Here is a 19447-nt window from a genome sequence, read left to right as displayed (position 1 = left end):
AAATGAATATATGGTGCTTTATGTACAAAATCATAACATTCTCACTAGCTGCTAGCAAGATGGTCAACAACATGCATGTTTAAAATACAGCGGCCATTCAGTCACACAATGCAACTGGTAAGGAATCCCCCCTTACCTGTATTGCGAGCGTGCGGGCCACAAGGCCTCTCAGGTACTGCACGGGGTCCTCCGGGCCTTCCCACTTGCTTTGCCACGCGAGAGGACACTGTGGTTTTGAAAAGGCCCACGTTAAGTTTACATACACAGTATTACAGTGAAAGACCTTTTAGTATTAGTGAGATGGGAAAACCGTGTTGGTGTAATTCACATTATGTGTATCATGAACTCATTTCATTAAGACATGTCTGTTTCTTTGATCTTATTAAAACTGAATGATAGAATCAGAATGAATGAATCTATTTCTCCAAAAGGAAATTTCTTTTAAGTAAAAATTCTTGAAAGAATAAACAAATGAACATAAACTGGTGTATAGAAAGTAGCAAGCCATGTTTTCTCGGAACAATATTTAATATACAATGAAATCAAATTAAATTTGACAAATTCATTTTATAAGTGGTAAGGATGATAGTAATTTAAAAAAAAAAGTCTTGGTTCCTACAGAATTTCTTTAAACTATAAATAAAGGAGTGTCATGGAAATTTTAGCCCCCAAACTACAGAGATACATGATGAAAAGAGAAGAATAAAAAAAGAAAATAAACACTCTAAATTAAAATTAAATACATAAGATAAAACCTTTCTAAAAACATCTTTTTAATATCTGACCTTTTAACTGGCATTCTCCATTAATACATTCATTACAATATTACACCTTTTCTATGAGGATTTTCTGCATCTTCTAAATATTATGTAAGTATCACTCAAACTTCATACCTTTTTTTTTTCCTCAAGTGGAGTAATAAGGAGAGAGTATCAATTTTTTTTAACCCAAACACTGTCTGATTATAGCTGAGAACCTACTCTGGGCTAGACTGTATAAACGATGTATGAACAGGAAAATTATAAAACAGATTTTACAGCAGAAAAGGGCCTTAAAAACACCTAGTTTAATCACTTTAGGTGAGCAAAGTAAGCCTTCTTAGGAATATGGTGGGTCAGTGCCCCAGAACTGTGCTTTGGACTGAAACAGGTGCGATGATTTTAAAACACGACCCCAAATTCTGTGACACTTCTCCCACTGGGACTTGAAGTCTGCGCTCCTTTCCTTAAATAAATGTCCTGTGAGCACAGCAGCAGTGCGCCAGTGTCAATGTCCAGGCCCAGGTCCTAAGAAATCGGTTGCTTGCATTTCCTGTCTTTTGAGACCCTTGCTCTTGGAACCACACTGCGAAGCCCAGTGTCTGGAGAAGCCCACGTAGAGATGAACTGTGGTGCCCAGCTCTCAGACGTTGTGACGGCCAGTCCTGAGAGTGAGCCGTGTGGAAAAAACAAGCTTTCTGTACCAACGCCTACTCAAACTTCAGATCTGTAAGCTTAAAATAAATGACTCTTTAAGAACTATGATGTTTCTGCCCAGGAAGCTCTGGTGGAGCGCACTGCACTCAGCCGATGCAGTTTGGTGTGCGGAAGTGGGGCTCTACTTCAACACACACCTAGACATGGCCCTGGATCTGTGACTGGGTGGGGGGCTGAAGCTGGAAGAACCTTCTGCAGAACTGAAGTAAAAACACAAACAACTTCTAAGAGAAGACTAGTGAGGCCTGAGGGACTCTGAGGGCTTAACGGAAAGGGAGGAAACCATCTCAGACAGACAAGAGCCCTCGCAGGACCTGGAGGGCGTGCCCTGCAGACCCCCTCTGGTAAACAACAGGGCTGACTCAGCTGGTGCCGCACGGAGCAGAGACAGGCCTTCCGCACCAGACCTTGTCCAGACCGCACGTTCATGAACTAAATAAATGATTGTTCTTGCTTTCAGCCATTAATCTTCTGAGTAATTTACTATGTAGCAATAGACAGTGATATACCAGGTTTTCACATTCTCAGTCCCATGCTCTTCCTGGTGTAGAAGGCCCCTTTACATGGGGCTTATCACATGATGCAGGTCACTGTGGTGGCCCACCTTGAAGATGCTCCCAGTGGTCCCTGCCACTTGATATTCATGTCCATCCTTGTGAAATCCCCTCACCTTAAGCATGAGCTGGTTCTAGGGACTTGCTCCTAATGAAAGAATGTGGCAGAAGTGATGAGAAATCACAACTGACTTCTGTCTAACTCATTCTCTTCAACTCTCCCTTGCTCACTCTATATAAAAAAGTTGCATGTTGTGAGTCGCCCATGGAGCAAGGAATTGATGTGTTCAGTCAACAATCAGTGAGGACCTGAGGGCTGCTAACAGCCATCCCCAAAGTGCTCTGAGCAGCTGCAGTCACTACAGTCCTAGTGACACCTGACTGCAGACTTCGTGGGAGACCTTGAGACAGGACACACCGTCAAGCCACACCCAGATTCTCGATCCGCAGAAACAGCGATGTGATCAATTTTCGTTGTTTTGTGTCACTAAGTTCTAGGGCAATTTTCTTATGCAGCAATAGATAACTAAGAGAGCTACCAATATTAGTGTCAGATGTGATACATTCATTCGATAAATGTTCAAGTCCTTATTGTCCATCCATTCAGCAATTAGAGAGCCTAAAACGTGTACACACTTGTAAGGTCCTTGCTACCATAGAGCTTACGTTTAACTGAGTGATATAGGCAAAACTACATTATTATAAGAAAAATATTACATAGTGTTACATCCTATGTAGAGAAGTACAACATGATATATGATATGATAGAGGGGGTGTAACAGTGATGTGACAGAAGACTACGGGGAATAACAGATGAATACAATACACCCTTTATCCTCAAGAGCGTTAGAAACCAACAAAGGAGATACACGTGTCAAATCCCTGAGGTGTTTTAAGAATGACTTATACGTCATGTTTCGGGAGCTTAAAGGGTAAAAAAGGATTTAATAAAGGAAGTATCTGTTTAGCTTTGAAAGGTGTGCTGATTTTTGACAAAGGTAGAGGTGACTGGAGGAGGCTTTTGAAGCTGACGTTCCCTGGGTGCTGACTGCAGGTTAGTAACTGTGCTGAGCGCTCGACCTGCACCATCTCATGTACTCCTCACAGTACTACCCCGAAGCAGGTACTCTTACAACTTCCATGTGACCAAGGAGAAAACGGAGGCACAGAAGAGAACAGCCAACCCAGAGTCACAGAGCTGGTAAACGGCAAGTGCAAGGCGTGGACCCAGGGAACCTGGCTCAGAGTCCATCCGTCAGCATCAGTGCAGCCTTCGTACTCTACGTCTCTAGAGTGCTTTACACATATTATACCGACTGAGATTCAGTGTAAGACAATGATGTACTGGGAATTAAAATTGTATGATGCGGTGACTAAATTAGAGTAGGTTTACTTAATTTTTTTTAACTAAATAGTTGAGAGCTTAAACCCAGGTCTAACTCTAAGTGTAACCTTTTTGTTATCCCATGCTTTTCATGAAAAATGTCATAAAAGCAAAAGAGGGTACAAGCAGATTGTTTCCTAATTTGCTCTCTTTGAAGCATCAGTTAATGGATTACTCAGCAATCATCTGATAAATAGCTGCTGTTTGTCAATCATTTGTTATGTGCTGGGGATACAAAGTTATAACACGATCCCTGCTCATGATAGCTTGTGCTAGAGCGGGGAACAATCAAAGGCAGGAACAGACAACACAGTGAGTCCCTGCTAACAATAAGCACTGTGCTCATGAAACACAGATGTAACAAGGAACGCCAAATCCCAACCGCGTAAGGGCAAGAGTCAGGAAAGGCTTTCCGGTGGAGGTAATGCCGGAGGTGAGTCTCAAAAGACAAACAGCCTACAGTCAAGTAAAGAAAGACAGCAGGAAAAGGAGTGCACATTAATAAAGAAGACCTGAGACAACTGGGCTGATGACCAGACCAGGAAGCTTCTGAATGTTTATACTGAGGAATTTAATCTGGAAAGCAATGATAAAACTAAATTAAACTTGAACTAGGGAAGTGACACAGTCATAGTTGGATTTTAGAAAGATTATCCTAGCAGAAACAGGGAGAACAGGCAGTAGGGAGATGAAAACGCAGGCAGGGAGGGGAATCAGGAAGCCACCGTAACCGATGAGGACCGGCAGGAGTGAGAAGGAGGGCAACAGCAGAGACACTGCAGCACCTACACACGGAGGCGCTGTGCTAAGCATTGCAGTGACATTATTAACCCTGTACACTTCACATCAGCCCTCTGGGAAGGAGACAATTATTGCTCCCATTACAAACTTTTAGAAACCGAGGTAAACAAAGGTTCAGTGACTTGGACAAGAAAATACTCTAGTATCATTTGGGGGAGTTTTAATTTCCACTCACAACCTTAATGTGTTTATTATGTGAACTTAAAAAAGAGGACCCCTTTAAGTCACTCTTTTCCCTTTTCCATTTAATAATGTAATTATCTATGCTACTGACAAACAGTACCATCCTGCTAACAAAAATGACGAGCTGGCCCTCACACATGAGCGAGACACTGGTAATCTGTCATCTGTGCACTGCTGAAGTTAAGCCAACACTGGATTTTAGGTTTGGGGAAATGAATCAACTTTCATTTGATTCAAGCTTATTGTAGTTCCTGAAACTAGGAGAGAGCATTATAATTACGATTTATTTTCAGCACCAGAAGTTGCACTGGGATTTCATAGTGTGTAGGAAAAAAGAATTCAGCTTACAATTTTAAAAAAAGGAGAAAAAAAAAAAAAGAAAAACATAGTACATTGTAATTTCAATTTCACATGAAGTGATTAACAAAAGATAGTTTACAAATTATCACCCACTCCTGTATTAGCCATAATTTACAACTTTATACAATTAATTTAGTTAAATCTAACTCACAGCCATATACATCATTAGAGAACTGTATTTCAGAAGGACAAAGATGGCTTCAGAGTAAAACAATTCAATAATAATAGAGCCCTTACCATCTATTCACAAGAGGAAATACAACTCAGAAGATCAGTAATTTGTGACAAAGGTTAGAATGGATTCCAATTTAATCTTTCTAAGACCTTTACTTAGCTCCAAAGATTTCAATTTTCTTACAGTACAGAGAAAGAATTTATAAAACAGCACCAGCACAAACTAAGGACTTTCAAATCTAAGAGACTTATTTAGTTGAATTATTTTCTTTTTAGATATGAATCTAATTTAAAAAAATTTTTGGCTTCCCTTTAGAGATCATACTATTTGCTTTCTCAGAATATGAAACTTCAGTTTTCCATTAATAAAATTATAATACTTATTCAAAGATTACAGGGTTATGAAAAGGTAGAAAGGTAGAAGCAATTCAAATGTCCACTGATGGGGGGAGGGTATAGCTCACGTGGTAGAACGCATGCTTAGCATGCACAAGGTCCTGGGTTCAATCCCCAGTACCACCTCTTAAAAAGCCAAATATCTCCCTGTTAAAAAAAAAATCCAAGTATGGTTTCCACTGAACGCCTATCACTTTCGCACCATCGTAAAGTGGAAAAATCGTAAGTCAAACCATGGTAAATGGGGAGCCATCTGCATATACATACAGCAGAAAATTATTCAGCATTGAAAAGAAACACTGACACATGCTATAATAAGGGTGAACCTTGAGGACATTAGGCTTAGTGATGCAAACTAGTCACGAAAAGACACGTACTACATGATTCCACTTACAGGACGTACCTGGAGGAGTCAAATCATAGAGGTAGAAAGTAGGATGGTGGTTGCTGGGGGCTGGGCGGTGGGGAAAGGGGGAGTTGTTGTTTAAAGGGCAGAATTCCAGCTTTGTAAGATGGGAAGAATTCTGGAGATTGGTTGCACCACAATGCGAATGTACTTATCACTACTGAACTGTACACTTAAAACGGATTAAAATGATAAATTTTTACTCAGCCATAAAAAGAATGAAATAATGTGACTTTCAGCAACATGGGTGGACCTAGAGATCGTCATACTAAGTGAAGTCAGCCAGAAAGAGAAAGAAAAACACCATATGATACCACTTATATGTGGAATCTAAGGAAAAAAAGGGGTGGTACAAAAATGAACTTATTTATAAAACAGAAATAGACTGATAGACATAGAAAACTTATGCTCACCAGCAGGGATCAGGGGATGGGGAGGGATAAATTGGGAGCTCAAGATTTGTAGACAGTAATTACTACATACAGAACAGATAAACAAGGTCCTACTGTATAGCATAGGAAACTACAATTAATACCCTGTAATGGCATATAATGGAAAAGAAAATGAAAAGATACATAAATAGATAAATAAATGAATCACTATGCTGTACAATAGAAGCTAACACTACATTGTAAATTGACTATATTTCAATTTTTAAAATGTGGGGATATCCAAAAAATGATTAAAAAAAGATCAGTTTTATGTTGTATGTATATTGCCATAATTTAAAGAACTTCATTGGAAAATGGCGAGAAAGGAAAAGAAGAAACCAGTTTCCTTCTTTCAGTCTATACGCCAACACTGTATGCCTGATAATTTTCTGTTATGTGCCTTGAGCTCACTGAATAGAGGCTATGTACTCTCTAGAGCCTGGCAGTATGCAGGGAGTCCATGGTGGACGGCCGATAAACATTAGCTGAATGTTATTTATTACATCATCTAATTACCAGCTTTTTAAAAACCCAACTCCCCCGCCATCTTTGTAAATTCTGAAAAAAGCTGTAGTAATAAACAAGATGCCCATACATACAATTTGCCTAATGATGCCTGCTGCCCCAGAGTTCCATTCGGGTAGCAGTCCCTTTCACCCTTAAAACTGTACTTTGGGCAACAGATTAGAAGGTGACTCTAGTTATTAAAAAAAAGAAAACAAACTAAAATTCACATAACAATTTGAAGCTAAGAGGTCAATTTAGGGATTGAATCCTGACCTCATTAGTACCAAAATTTTACTAAATTAACCCAGAATTACCAACCCCCCCAAAAAAAACCCATTAAGGAGTCAAGCAAGGAAATAAACAAACTAGGTAACAGGTAAAGCACTGAGCTGTTGTGACAAACAGTACAGCATATTGTAATATTTTTAAAGGATGAAAAAGGATCTGATGACTGAAAACGGCTTTTGGTAGAGAATGATTAAATTCTATCCAAAATACATATACATTTTAAAACAAGTTTGAGTATTTCTCTTTCCAAATATGTAACTTTTATAGCGTCCCCAGCATACAATACACATATACATGGATGCATTAAAAGTACTTTTAAGTATTTGAAAGTGTAAGTATAATGAAATTTTGGGAAAGATGATAAGTTCATCATCAAGTATGTTCAGCATGTAGAATGATAATACAAATTTTTTTCATCTAGCAAAATCTAATTGGAATACACTGCATGTGTATTTACTTCTCTTAAATTTTTTTCAAAATGACGTTCAATAACAAGTCTCCATGCTTTTATATTCCTTGAGATTTTAAGAATTTACAGATTATTTCTACACTGCTTTCTGTGATAAATTCATTATGGCCAATATCATGTTGGCGTAATTTAAATACATGTATGCATGTCGGCATGTTGAAGTTAAAATAATTTGTGTCAACATTTTATCACAGACTTTAACTGAACTAACACTAAGAGCAGGGTCTAACGTGCTCTGAGAGTTTGCGTTAAAAGTAGATTTATAAACATTATAAAAATACTGAGTTTTGATTTCCTGAGTTTGATAATGCTGACAATACTGAGTTTTAATAATCTGCCATACTAATCATGTTAAAACAAGTCATAACAATGAAAACTTTTTAATTATAAATTTGTTCATATTTTTAAATTTAAGCTAGAAATGACTAGTAATGCTAAATGGCAAAGTAATGCTTCCCCAGTAATTGTTTATACTCTCATGGTATAAGTGGTTACTGAATATACATTAGCATATTATGAAATAATTCCTGGGCCAGCCTCAACAAAAAATTTCCAGTATTAATGCAAATTAATCAACCATTTGCTTCAGGTGAAACGAAAGAACGTGCGTTCAGTCCATTAGTTCGTAACACTTTTGCTGTCAAATTAACCAGCTATTAATTAAAACAAACTAGATAAACATACAGAGTCTAGGGTTAAACTGATGACTATGTGTATGTATGTTTAAAAATCTTGTATATAATCTTCTTGAAAATCTTCCAGTCCGTGGCTTACTTTTCATTTTTATAACAGCATGGTCACTTTGGGGATAAACTGTATATGTTTGGAGACACAGGTGTATACTTTTTACTTTGCCATTATTATTTGACGTATGGCTATTTAATTGTTCAGTACCATTTGCTAAAGAGATTTTCTTTTCTCCATTTAATCGTCCAAGCATATTTGGTGAAAATCAATTGTGGGTCTATTTCTGGACTCTTTACTCTGTTCTATTTAGCTATGTATCTGCCTTTAGACCAACATCACACTGTTTTGATTATAATACCTTAGTAAGTCTTCAAACTAAGAAGTGTGAAACTTTCTATTTTGCTCTTCTTTTTCAAAGCTATTTAGGCTGCACTAGGTCTTCTGCGTTTTTTCAAAAGAACCTTAGGATCAAATTGTTAATTGCTATAAAAATTCTACAGTGGTTTTGACTGGGATTGTGTTGAATCTCTAGACCAATCTGGAAAAGATTAAATCTTAACAACACTGGATGTCCTGATCTGTGAGCACAGTACGTCAGTGCATCTTTCCATTTATTCAGGGCCTCTTTAGTTTCACGCATCAATGCTTTGTAGTTTTCAGTGTGCACTAAAGTTTTACACAGCATCTGTCAATTTTATCTGGATATGTCACCATTCTTGATATGTAATCCATATTATTGTGCTTTCTTAACTTGAATTTTCAAGAGTTTGTTTCCAGGATATATATCATTTTTTATGTAGCTACGAAAACCTTGCTAAATTTAAACTCTCTTACTAGCTCTAGAGCTTTTTTTTAAAAATAGATTAAACATTTTGTAAATAGTTGATCATATCCGCTACCAAAAAGATCAGTTTCCTTCTTCCTTTCCAGTATGTATGCATTTTATTTCTTCTCCTTAACTTGTTGCATTAGCTAGGCCCTTTAGTGTAATGCTGAAAAGTAGTAGTAAGAGTGGACTTCAATGCCTTAACGCCTGACCTTGGGGGGAAAACATACAGTCTTCTACTTATGTTAGTTACTGCTTTTCCATATATGCCCTATGTCTGGCTAAGAAGGTTCAACTTTAACCCCAATTTGCTCAAAGATTTTTGTCGTGACTGGATATTGAATTTTGTCAAATGCTTTTTCTGTGTCTATTAAAATAGTGATTTTTATTAGTTATTAAAATGGTAAGTAACATTTTTATTAACCCAAACTTTTATTCTTAAGATAAACTCAACTGTATCCATTTTTATATTTTGTTGTATTCAGTTCATTAATATCTTGGTAAGAAGTTTATCGTTTTAACTTCATGAAGGAAACTGGTCTGTAGATTTTTTTATTATGTCTTTGTTAGGTTTTATTATCAGGCAACGATGATCTCAGAAAAAGCAGGGAAGTCTTCCTGTCTCTTCTGTTTTCTGGAATAATTTATGTAGAGTTAGTATTTTCTCTTCCTTAAATATTTGTTAGATTTTATTAGTGAATTCTGGGAGCTCATTTGGTGGGAAAGTTTGTAATGACAAATTCAACTTCCTTAACAGATACAGGCTATAGGTTATCTATTTCTTCTTGAATGAGCTTTGGTAGGTTGTGTCTTTCAAGGAATTTGTACAGTTCATCTAAGTTCATCTAAGTTCACCTCAGTATATTGTGTTATCATAGCACAAGGATGGTATTAAGTTAGGGATCCTGAAGGAGAATTCCAGGACACTAGAGATGCTGGGTATACGCAGGTCATTTCTTCTTACATGTGTCAATAGGAACTAATGTCCATTTATAAATATATATAATCAAATTTTGATTATAAGTAAAGCTAGAGATGAGGAGGTGGAGGAATTCCATCCCAGTATTTGGTAGGCATTTGGGGATAAGTATGTGGAGTTCAGTCTTCACAAAGCTGATAACTGCCTCTTATCACCAAGATTACCATTTAGCTGCATGATCAAATTACCCAAATATTCAATGAGAGAGGAAGTGGAAAGAGCACTGATGAAGGAAACACAACATCAGGACTGCAGCCTGGGCTTCGACGCTTTACCAGGACAGCAATGCCTTTCAGCCCTAGTTTTCAATCTAAGTAAAAGGGAGATGATGAGAGCAGAAGATCAGGTAAGGGCTACACAAATGCTCTGTACCTGGTAAAGCGCTAAATAAAGCGCAAACCACTACTTTACTCCAATGGGAAAATGCAGACTATTCAACACTAATAATTATCATTTGGTAAAACAGTTTGTGAATGGCTTTTCTAAGACTTCTTTGCATGAAAGTAGGTATATTTTAAGGGGGGGGGGGATGTTTGAGAAAAGACATGGTCCCCAATCATTCTATAAAAAAAAAAAGGCTTCTTTTTTCCCAGAAAGACTTTCCCACAAAGACTTGAAGATCATTGAGGAGATGGCACAGATGTTGGCAAAGTGGAGTGGGGATAGCAAAAAGGTGGTGTGGCAGGTGATATTGTCACTTTGGATGAGATTTTAGACTCCAGAACAGCGTTTCTCAAACCTAAGCATGAATCAGACCCACTTCAAGGGACTTATAAAACACAGACGGCAGGGCAACACACTTGGAGTTTATGACCAGATAGTCTCGGGTAGGGCCTGAGAATTTGTACCTCTACCAGGTTCTCAGGTGATGCAGATCTGTTGGCCTGGAGGTCGTACTTTGAGAAACTCTGCTATAAAGAAGGCCACGGCAGAGGAAGGAGGGAAAGGAAGAACCTGTCTAGCAGAGGAGAGCTTCACTCAGATATCCTGAAGCTGCAATGATAAAGCCCTGTGTGTATGTGTGTGCACACGCACATGTGTGTGTGTGTATTTTTTTAAGAGAGTGCATTTCCTTCCCTCAGTTTTCAAAAGTGTCAGTGACCCAAAAAAAGGTTAAACATCAGTTGTTTGGAATTTATTTTAGGAGTTAGGATCCACTAGCAATTCTGCTATATTGTTGAGTGACTCCCTGATTTAAAAAAATTAAAAGCCATTTAGTGCTACTATCCAGTACATTAGGACAAACTGAAATGTACAGGCACTACTTACATCGGCCTTACAGGAGACACTATTAAAGTAACTTTCTTTTTAAAGCAACACTATTAATTTCTACAAAATGGTAATTCACTATTCAGCAAGAAAGATGAAGCAATTTACTGTTGTAGCTCTTCAATTTTTGTTTATCTTTTAAATTACGATTTAAAGCCTATATCCTAATATGGAAAAGAAAAACAATATTTTACATCATTGTTCTTAACAAATTATAAGTACTGTGACTTTTTACCAAAAAAGCTTCAGTGGATCACCAGAAACTGTCAAGGAAATAAAAGTCATAATTCTCTCCAGGCAAATTCTTCCTCTAATCACGTCAGACACAGTAAAAAAAAAAAAAAAAAAAAAAAAGTCAAGACTGAACAATTTCCTAAATTACATTAAATCATAGCACAGAATTCAGAACCTGTCACATCCAAAGGTAATAAAACATTAAATTTTTATCCTGAAGTCAGTGGTATAGTACTAGATCACAATTTTTTGGTAAAACTCATTAGAAAGTAAATGTCAGGGAGTCCTTTACTGATTTCATCTTAGTGAAATCAACCTAGTCTCATTTGAGATTCACCAAACATCTGAAGTATTTCCAGACACTGTCTATGATATAATTTAAACGTGCTTTGTAAAATATTTTTTATCCTTTGAAAGAGTTTTAACAAATTCATGAAAATCATAAAAAATATTTTTAAAATAGTGATATTTCAGAGGCTATACTTCTTAATTCAAAGTGTAATAAGGGAAACTTAATACATTAATAATGAGATTGTCTATATCTTACATTAACATATTTTTAAGAAATAAATCATTAGATCCTGTAGCTATACCATATATGGAAATACTTAGCAGATCTTAATGGGTCAAGGGAAAAGGAAAAACTGTTATAAAGTATTAAACATCTATGACCCTTTTCTAAAATATCATTCTTTGGTTTTACTCAAGGAAAATGTCTCATATAGTAAAGCCCTTTTAGTTCTTTGTTATCTTTCAATAAGATCTAATGTAAGTCATATTATACTATAATCATATAAAATTATTTATTTTTTAACAGTTTATGCCAAAGATCACCCAGATGGTTAATAGCAGAAGCAAAACAGGAAACCAGGTGTGCCATTCCTTCCACACTTTTAATTAATATCACATGGAAACCTCCTGAACTACCCTATTCCACCCGTTACTATGATGAATAAATAGTAACCTATGTGGTATATCTACTTCCATAAACTCATTTCGCACAATGTTATCAGATGAATGCTCTAAAAGCTGTTTTTCACATAATGAAATTCTCTTACGGTAACAATGACAAAAACAACATTTAGAGGGTACTTTTGTTAGAGCAGGCAGATAGCTAGATATGAGCAGAGAAACAGGGACACAGGCCAAATGGCAGGAATTGGGCAGAAAGGAGGCGCACAGGCCAAACACAGGAAATCTTACATCATGCGAGCCCCAGGGGTCCCTGGGCAGAGGAAGAAAAGCAGGAACCTCTGGGCTAAGCAATTACACATTTTGGGGTGACAGGTGGCCTGGAGGCTGACAAAGAAAGGTGGGAAAAGGCAAAAATTTCCAGTGTTTGAATGTAACCTTTTGCTCATTATGCCCTCATATCAATAAAATGAGCCTTGCAGATCAGAAGTACCCATCATGCACCGACGCCATGACACTTCTGATCCGGACTAAATAAGGACAAAAATCCCTCCTCCCTTTGGGAAGATGGAGTTGGGATGATAATCAGGGAATATGACCCCAAACCCTCCCCTCCCCAGTGAATATTCCACCCCCTCATTTTTACACCCTGTGTAACCAACCTGTCAAAGAAACTCAGGGCAGTCGCTCACCTGGGCCTGCCCGCTCGCCCCTTGAGAGTGGACTATCTTAATACTTAATAAATCCCCACTTTACTTTCTTAACCTCTGTGTCTTGTCTCTGAATTCTTCCTGGAACAGGACAAGAACCTGGACACCAGCTAAATCTAACAGCAAAACTTCCTACTCACCAACCGCTTTACCCATGACATAACCACTCTCACAACAACCTCACAAAGTGGGTCTCTGGGAAGCGTGAAGTTTAGAGAGGTTTACGTGACCCGCCCAAGGTCACAGCTCTAAGTGGTGAAATAGGATGAAACAGGTGGACCTACTCCAGAGGCCACATTCTTAGACATTGCTACATTATTTCTACACAAAAGTATTCTTACTGCCTACTGCATTTAATCCAAACTCTTTTCTTTGGCTTTAAAGGCCTCAAAATCTGACGTAGCCTTAATTTCACTACGTGTCACTGTACACCAGCGCCGGGGGACTTGCTGTTCACGTCCTCACAGGTCCCGTTCTTGTGTCACTGTTACTCTCCTCTTACTCTTAATTCAACTGTAATCAGCCTGTATCATATTTTTTGCCCTTATACAGCTTACAGTTGATTTGAAAGAAACACACTCTCATGAGCATTTCTTTTCATAAACAATTTTAAATCATTTACATTTATTTTGGCAATCAAACCTGCCTAGATTCAAATCCTGGTTTCGTAAACTGTTCGCTGTGTGACTCTGTGGAGTGTTTAATGACAATGGACGTTTGTGTCTCCTCAAAATTCCTATGTTGAAACCCTAAACCAGGATGTGATGCTACCTGGAGAGAAGGCTGGGGTGGGGGCTAACTGGGTTGTAAGGGGGGGGCCCTCGTGCTGGGATCAGTGCCCGAGAGGAAGAGACAGGAGAGAGCTGGCTTCCTCTCTCACTGCTCTCTGCCCCGTGAGGGCACAGCAAGCAGACAGCTCTCAGCGAGCCAGGAAGCGGGGCTCACCAGGCAGCAGCGCTAACAGCAACTTGATCTTAGACTTCCAAGTCCCAGGACTGTGAGAAATAAATATTTGTTGTTTAAATCATCCACTTTATGTTAATTTGTTACAGCAGCCCGAATTAAAGCAGAAATCTGTTTTATGTTAGTGAGATACAGGGAGTTCTAGGAAGCCCGCCTTTTATATTCGGAGGAGACTTCAAGGTTGACGATCAGAGGTTTCTCTATACGGAGGGTAAACAGTAGGGAAAAAACCCAAAAACCTGTTTTCTAAATTCCTACAGAGCCCTAATGAAACCTTTTCCAGATGCCAAGTTCTCTAAAGTTTATGTTCTCCAAACAGCTAAAGTAAGTCTATGTAAGATACTCCACATTGTTTGTTTTTATCCAATAGATCTGAAATACGTGGATTTTAACGTAATTTAGAACAGTCCAATTATTCAGCAAGAGCGATGTTGATGTCCTTTTCCTCTGCTTATGGTTTCCCATTGGGTAACCATCCTTCCCTGACCTGTGGTATCTGTGTTACAGGTAGAGCTGAATCTATCCCGAGTTCCCGGGATGGGCATTTGGCTGAAGCCCCAGCCAAGGAGAGCTTTGCACACGCTGCCCACAAAACTATTATGGGACTAGGCATAAAATCCCAGCCAATTAACTTGGATCAAAGATAATGCCAGGATACAGGTATTCTTTCTGTTGGACTTACAGCTCAGAGGACATAAGACTCGGATGTAAGACTTGGGTACCTCTGCGTGTAGGGTGAGATTAACATGGAGGACACACACACATAAATACACACAGCATGACTCCAGAGGTAGATAAATAACACGAGCTGAGATCCTAATGACAATTTTAAGCTCCTACATCAAGCTAACTTAATGCTAGCTACCCCTGGATCCTTCAGTTACATCAGCCAATTAATTCCTACATGGCTAAGCTAGTTTAATGTGGCTTTTCTGTTATTGCAAAGTGTAAGACTCCTGACAAATGTACGCATGATGGAAGAGCCACTTACACTAATGACACAAAACACTTACATTTGGTACGGCTTACCTTTTGGTTTAATAAAGCACTTGCCAATTTTTGTACTTCTGAACTCAGTAAGGTAGTTCCTCTGATGACTTTGCTGAGAGCGGCAAGAGACTGATGGACACTTTGCACTAAGCGGATGGCGTTAAACTGTTCAAGGACGATGAATGATAATATTGGAGAGCCTTGTCGATCATTAGGAGGCAACACTTTCTGATGAATCAGGTTTGAATTCTAAAAGAATAATACGTTATGTCATATTTACTAAAAAGTAACACAAATCATTGACAGTCAGACATTCAAAAGTTACTGAAATCTTGTGTTGGTTTATCCTGTTTTGACATACTCTTTTTTATGAATGGCCAAATTTATTAAACCTGTAAACACACAGGAAGGGAATCCTGGAGGTCACCAACATTTACGGTGGTGTGGGGGCGGGAAGGGAGAAAGGGGAGCTGGGCTGAGAAGCAGGAGTCAATCTGGTGGTAAAAGTGGAAAGACCGGCACCCTGTGAGCCAGAGCAAGGCGGACAGAGAGCTACGCTACTGCTCTATCGCCATAAAGAGAGCAGAAGGAAGCACGGCTCTGAAAAAAAATGTGAATGAACATGTGATTCAATTTGAAACCAAGCTGTATTCTTATTAGAAAAATCACCAAAGATCTTGTACCAGTGAATACTGTGTCTCAGTATTTACTGCTTTTCTACATAATTTAACGGAGGCTCTGATACATGGAACTTCTAGTGTTTCTCAAATTATTAAGAAAAACTTAAGGAAAACCAGATGTTTCTAAACAGCTTATTTGTTTAAGAGGAAAAGAAATCACCTTCAACAGTATTCTAAAAGGATCAGCAAACTGTCGAGAGAGATCTGGCAGGTCCTGTGCTCTTGCCTACTATCCATTATCCTAATTTTCTCTCTTTATTCTGCTTATGATCCTAGTGAAATATCTCCCCTTTTTGTTCTAATGGTTGTCACATTCGTATGTTGTATGAGAGCACTGTTTCTTTTTCATGTATTTCGCATGGTAATTTAATAATATGATAACCTAGCATGGCTATTGCTAGATTACATAAATAATCATTAAATACATTTTATTGGCATAAGATCATTCCTGAAGGTAGATTTAGGCTATGAGTTCAAATTTAGGCATTTTATTTCTATTACTCCTATATTTCAAATAGTAAGGCTGCTTAAATCATTTTGACAGACACACAAGAATGTACATACATAAATGTGCCCACTTAGATAAATAAATGATGGTTAACTCAAAAACTAAATCTGGAAGAGAAAAAGAGTATAGTATTATGAAAATTAATTAGAACTATTACTCCCTAAATTGAAATTAACTATCTGAGATAGAGTATGCAATAAATAATACTTAACATATCTCCAACCTCAATCAATTACATCATAAAGCGGACATAAAATTTGGGTTAACAACTTTCCGTAATTCCCTATATTAAAAGCCAATCCCGGAAGTGAATAATATGTGGTACTTAAATCTTTCTCAATCTTATACGAAACAAGACAAGCAAATAATAAATTAGTTTACGAATTTTTGCTCATTCTGTTAAGTTGACGAGACAAGTTTGCACTGTTGGCACTGCTGCTTTACAGAACGGGACCATTCAAGCAAGGTTACACTTACTTATACTGCAAGAAAACAGAAAGTTTACTGCACTGAACTTTTAGAAAGACTGATTTAGGAGAGTGTCAAAAACACTTAAAATTCAAACAGAGTTCAGGGAAGAACTATGGTCTAGAGGTGTGCAGTAAGTCTAAACTACTGACTGAATTTCAAAGACTTGATATGAAAAAAGGATGTAAAATACAATCATTTTTTATATTGGTCACATGTTAAAATGTTAGTATTTTGGGTGTATCAGGTTAAATAAAATATATTTTAATATTCACATTTTTTCATATTAAAATGTGGCTACTACTAGACAATTTAAAATTATATCCCATTTGTGTTTCACATTATACTTCTACTGCACAGAAACTATCAAGTAAAATGATACAAGTTCAGCAATAAGAATAGAACAGAGGAGATAACAGCATACAGTAGGGTCTCAAAAAGTATTTGATTAATGACAGATGAAAAAAAAAGTGAAGAAAATGAATAGTAAGCCAAACTGCAGTGTACAGGCTGTGATAAATTAGTGAGGGGGAAAAATACAGCAGAGGACAGTAAAGTATATTGTGGTATATAACATAATCCATTTCCCACAGGCTTTCACAAAATTTTAATAAAAATTAATATAACTCTAAAAATAAACAGATATTTTACACATTCTAAAAAAGGAGGAGATTTGTAGCAGTAGTAACATTTTTAAGTGTTACATAATCTTAACAGAAAAAAATTTCAAATTAAGTATTATTTATAATTCAAATATAGCTAAAAATCACCATTAGTAAATTACAACATCATTACAGTATGCTTTTTAGCGAAACTATCAAGGGATGTCAGTCATATCTTTAGTCAACTGATTATAAATAAAGCTTTTTGTAATGAGTAAATACAACTGATTGAATCATGTACTTTTGAAGGATGGCTTTGACATTTTCAAGTTCATCTTATCATTAAAAAGACCTGAACCTAAGAGATCATAAGGTAGAGAACAGGTACTGTCATTCTGTGACAAGAGAGGCTGCATGAGAAACGGTACCTACACAAACACATATATATCACATCAACTTAAGTGCATCAGATCTTTCAAAATATATATATCATGTATAAATAAATTATAACAGTATATATGTGTGTGTGTATATATATATGTGTGTGTATGTGTGTGTGTGTGTGTGTGTGTGTGTGTGTGTGTATATATATTACTGGGTCCTGATGACATTCTTTCAAGTTCCTTGTAACAAGTTGTGACTGAAAGCCACTGAATACCTTTTCAGTTATGTGAACCATAAATTCCCCCGTTTTGGCCAAAGCCACTTTGAACTGGGTTTTCCATCACTTGCAATCCAAAGAGCGTTAACTGATAATTCAAGTTAACAGATTTCTGTCTTAAGCATTCATAATCAGAAAGGTCAGAGGTCTGATATATCTGCATTCAATTACATCTATCCAGAAATGGATTTCTGAAAAACTTGTGGAAAGGAGAGGGAAGGGAAGGGAAGGGAATAAAAATGGAAAGAATATGGTAGTATGAGTTTTGTGAGTTCAAGAGCTTAAAGATCTATAGAGTTTCCCTGGCAGCCCATTTCCCAGGATAGCTGGTTGCTTTACTATTTTGCTTTATTGTAACCAAAGCCAGTTATTAGTGAAGAAACAAAGAGTTTAGATTTTTAAACCTGGTAACAACCATTCCTTTTCATACCAACTTATTCGGTGGATCAAAAGGAAATCAAAGCAGTCATGTTTTAATGTTCATTTCACATAGTTTAGCTTATAATTAAAAATATATTACTTAGCTGAACAAGCAGAGTTCAACCTGGACAAGTGTGTGCTTAATTACGCAATAAACTGTTCAAGTCAGAAGTGCTGAAGAACTGAAATAGAGGGCAAAATTGTTGGTGACTAGACGTGCAAGGAAAGCCAAGACTGAATGAAGAGGAGAGTATTTTGAGTTGATGTACTGAAGTTGATGTTTTAAGCTATCACATCTTTTTAAAAGAAAAATCGAGAGGAAGCTAGGGAGGGCTAATAGAAAAGAGATTTTGTTTCAAGTATAAACTACTTACTATGCCTTGAGAATGTCACAGCTTTTATTTATAATACCAAGACACTGATAACCACCCAAACCCATCAGGCATCCCCAGGGATAGAGGTCCAGGACTGGTAGCATCACTGTCAAGAGACCTTTAGCTGTGTCTGCATCTCTTGGGTCTTTGACAGATAGTCATTATTCATACATAACTTAGGTATGTAAAACAAAACGGCAATTTTTTTTGAAAAGTAGGTGATTAATATAAAAATGGCATGTTAATAAAACCATATTCATTTCTAGACAAGTACTTTAATAGGCCATTTACTCCATAACTTGGCTAGAGGAATGATTCTGGTACTGGGTAAGCCATCGAGAAGTAATTCAGTAGAATAATACAGTAATCACACAATCTCAACTTAAGAGACCTAACACAGGTCATGATATTTAAGTGGCAGAATGACTAACGTTCTATAACCCTACTGACTGCCAGGCACACCGTGAATTTCCACATGAGGTTATTTTGTTACATTTTAACATTTTCAGCAGTAGGAAGAAAGGGAGAGAGAGCAGTGAATTATGAAGAACGGTAAGGAATGTCACAGACTTAGAAAATTGATACCTGTTTAGAGGAAACAATAGGAGGACTTTTTGTTCAAAATGGAATCCTTTATCTTTTCATGCTCTCCTAAACAAACGATGTGTGTTTTCTCATGACAATGGAATGCTTTTTGGTATGCTCATGTGTACGACCGACTCTTACAAAGACAGTA

The 19447-nt window shown here is 37.3% G+C and overlaps 1 protein-coding gene across 5 annotated transcripts in view; it reads right to left on the bottom strand.

Moving 5' to 3' along the window:
• The window catches only part of DYNC2H1 (dynein cytoplasmic 2 heavy chain 1), a 264211-nt gene that overhangs the window by 45424 nt on the left and 199340 nt on the right, over nt 1-19447 (bottom strand). For 4 of the 5 annotated variants that reach the window (XM_031460654.2, XM_064492852.1, XM_031460655.2 and 1 more), the window contains 2 exons: nt 15038-15247; nt 137-226 (listed from right to left, as the gene is read on the bottom strand). In XM_031460654.2, coding sequence (XP_031316514.2) covers nt 137-226; nt 15038-15247 — 300 coding nt within the window. The remainder of the gene's footprint in view (nt 1-136; nt 227-15037; nt 15248-19447) is intronic. The other variant, XM_031460657.2, reaches the window with a different exon arrangement.

Source organism: Camelus dromedarius, chromosome 12 (assembly GCF_036321535.1).
Source record: "Camelus dromedarius isolate mCamDro1 chromosome 12, mCamDro1.pat, whole genome shotgun sequence".
NCBI classification, from domain to species: Eukaryota; Metazoa; Chordata; class Mammalia; order Artiodactyla; family Camelidae; genus Camelus; species Camelus dromedarius.
The sequence above is the reverse complement of the archived record's forward strand: the minus strand, read 5'-3'. Positions and strand labels throughout refer to the sequence as shown.